A 1564-nucleotide genomic window follows, 5' to 3' on the forward strand; every position below is an offset into this window, starting at 1 on the left:
TAACCCCACTCACCTGGACAAATCCTTCTCACCTCAGCCTCCAGGTCTTTCACTCAACCGTCTCTTTCAGATCTGCCATCTTAGAAGATCCAGGATTGGGTCCGCTTCTATGCTTTGAAGTGTTGCTTTTGTTTTTGTTTTTTTAAAGTATTGGTATCTGTTCCATCTGGAGCAGAACTGGCAAGGATTCTTGCACCCCGGACCTTTGCATATAGTAGATCCTCAATTAACAAAGGCTCGAGCTTGCAGGCAGCGAAGATAGAATTATAACCTTCAGAAAGGCTTTTCCCAAGCAGAGCAGATTGCTACTACCTTAAAGCAAGTGTAGACGCAGCGTGGACTTGGCTGGCTGTGTCTGGTACGCCGTGCCAGCTGCGCTGTGCCTGTTGAGTGGTGCCGGGTGTGCTGTGGCTGGTGTGTTGTGCCTGGTGTGTCCTGTTTGGTGTCCTGTGCCTTGTGTGGCGAGCCTGGCATTCTGCGCCTGGCATGCTGTGGCTTGTGTGTTGTGCCTGGTGTGTTGTGTTTGGTGTCCTGTGCCTTGTGTGGCAAGCCTGGCATGCTGTGCCTGGCTTGATGTGCCTGGTGTGCTGTGGTTGAAGTGCTGGGCCTGCTATGGTGTCTCTGGCTGGCTGAGCTTGAGGTGCTGTGCCTGGCATGGTGTGACTGGCGTGGTGTGGCTGGTGTGGTTTGCCTGGTGTGGTGTCTCTGGCGTGCTTCGCCTGGCTTGGATTGCCTGGCATGCTGTGCCTGGTACGGTTTGCCTGGCTTGGTGTGTCGGGTGTGTTGTGCCTGGTGTGTTGTGCTGGGCGTGGTGTGCCGGGTGTGCTGAGACTGGCGTGATGTGGTTGACAAGCTGTGACTACCGTGCTGAGCCTGGCGTGGTTTGGCTGCTGTACCGCGCCTGCGATAGTGTGCCTGGCGCGGTGTGGCTGATGAGCTGTGCCTGGCCTGGAATGGCTGGCGTGTCATGGCTGCCTCCCTCCTTTGAAGTTGTTTCCTTTTGTTCCTCATCTGGTTTTTTTGTAGAATTTTTTTGAGGGGTAATAGTATGTCTTCCATCTGGAGTTGTTGCGCCTGGGGTGCCATGCCTGCCAATGTATACGGAAAGCATCAACAGATTGATCCGCTTAGGTTCAAAATCTGGGAAGACACCAGGCAGATGGAGAAACGGGACCTCAGGTGGCAAGGTGGGAAGCCACACTGGGGGGGCCCCTGGGAGGCTGAGCCCCAGCGGGAACCTCCAGGGGCCCTCGGGAATCTCCTAAACAAGCTACAATCCAGCTGATGCCCCTGCCACACCCGGACCAGCAGGCAGGAATTTGCCCCTGTGACCTCCCCAGGCACACTCCTGTCACCATGGCGACCGGCTTAGGGAACAAGCGGCCTGATTGTCCCTGCCCAGCAGGGCAGGTGAAACCCTGGCCACGTGACCGATACTGAGCCAGGTGCGGTTAGGAAGACACTCGCTGCCTCCAGTCTTAACCCGTTCGACTCCCGGCCGCCGCCGCCAGGGTGCAGTGTCTCTGCCTCCCAGCCTGCCACGCACACGCATACCACACACACA

At 56.6% G+C, this 1564-nt stretch overlaps 1 protein-coding gene across 3 annotated transcripts in view; it reads right to left on the bottom strand.

The window, feature by feature from the left end:
- The window catches only part of LOC110294809 (splicing factor U2af large subunit A-like), an 11822-nt gene extending 10512 nt beyond the window's left edge, over window positions 1-1310 (bottom strand). For 2 of the 3 annotated variants that reach the window (XM_021163294.1, XM_021163293.1), the window contains exon 1: window positions 14-1310. In XM_021163294.1, coding sequence (XP_021018953.1) covers window positions 274-1086 — 813 coding nt within the window. In that variant the 5' untranslated portion in view covers window positions 1087-1310 and the 3' untranslated portion in view covers window positions 14-273. The remainder of the gene's footprint in view (window positions 1-13) is intronic. The other variant, XM_021163295.1, reaches the window with a different exon arrangement.
- Between the last annotated feature and the right edge of the window lie 254 nt (window positions 1311-1564).

The sequence above is a fragment of the Mus caroli genome, chromosome 5, assembly GCF_900094665.2.
Source record: "Mus caroli chromosome 5, CAROLI_EIJ_v1.1, whole genome shotgun sequence".
Taxonomy (NCBI): domain Eukaryota; kingdom Metazoa; phylum Chordata; class Mammalia; order Rodentia; family Muridae; genus Mus; species Mus caroli.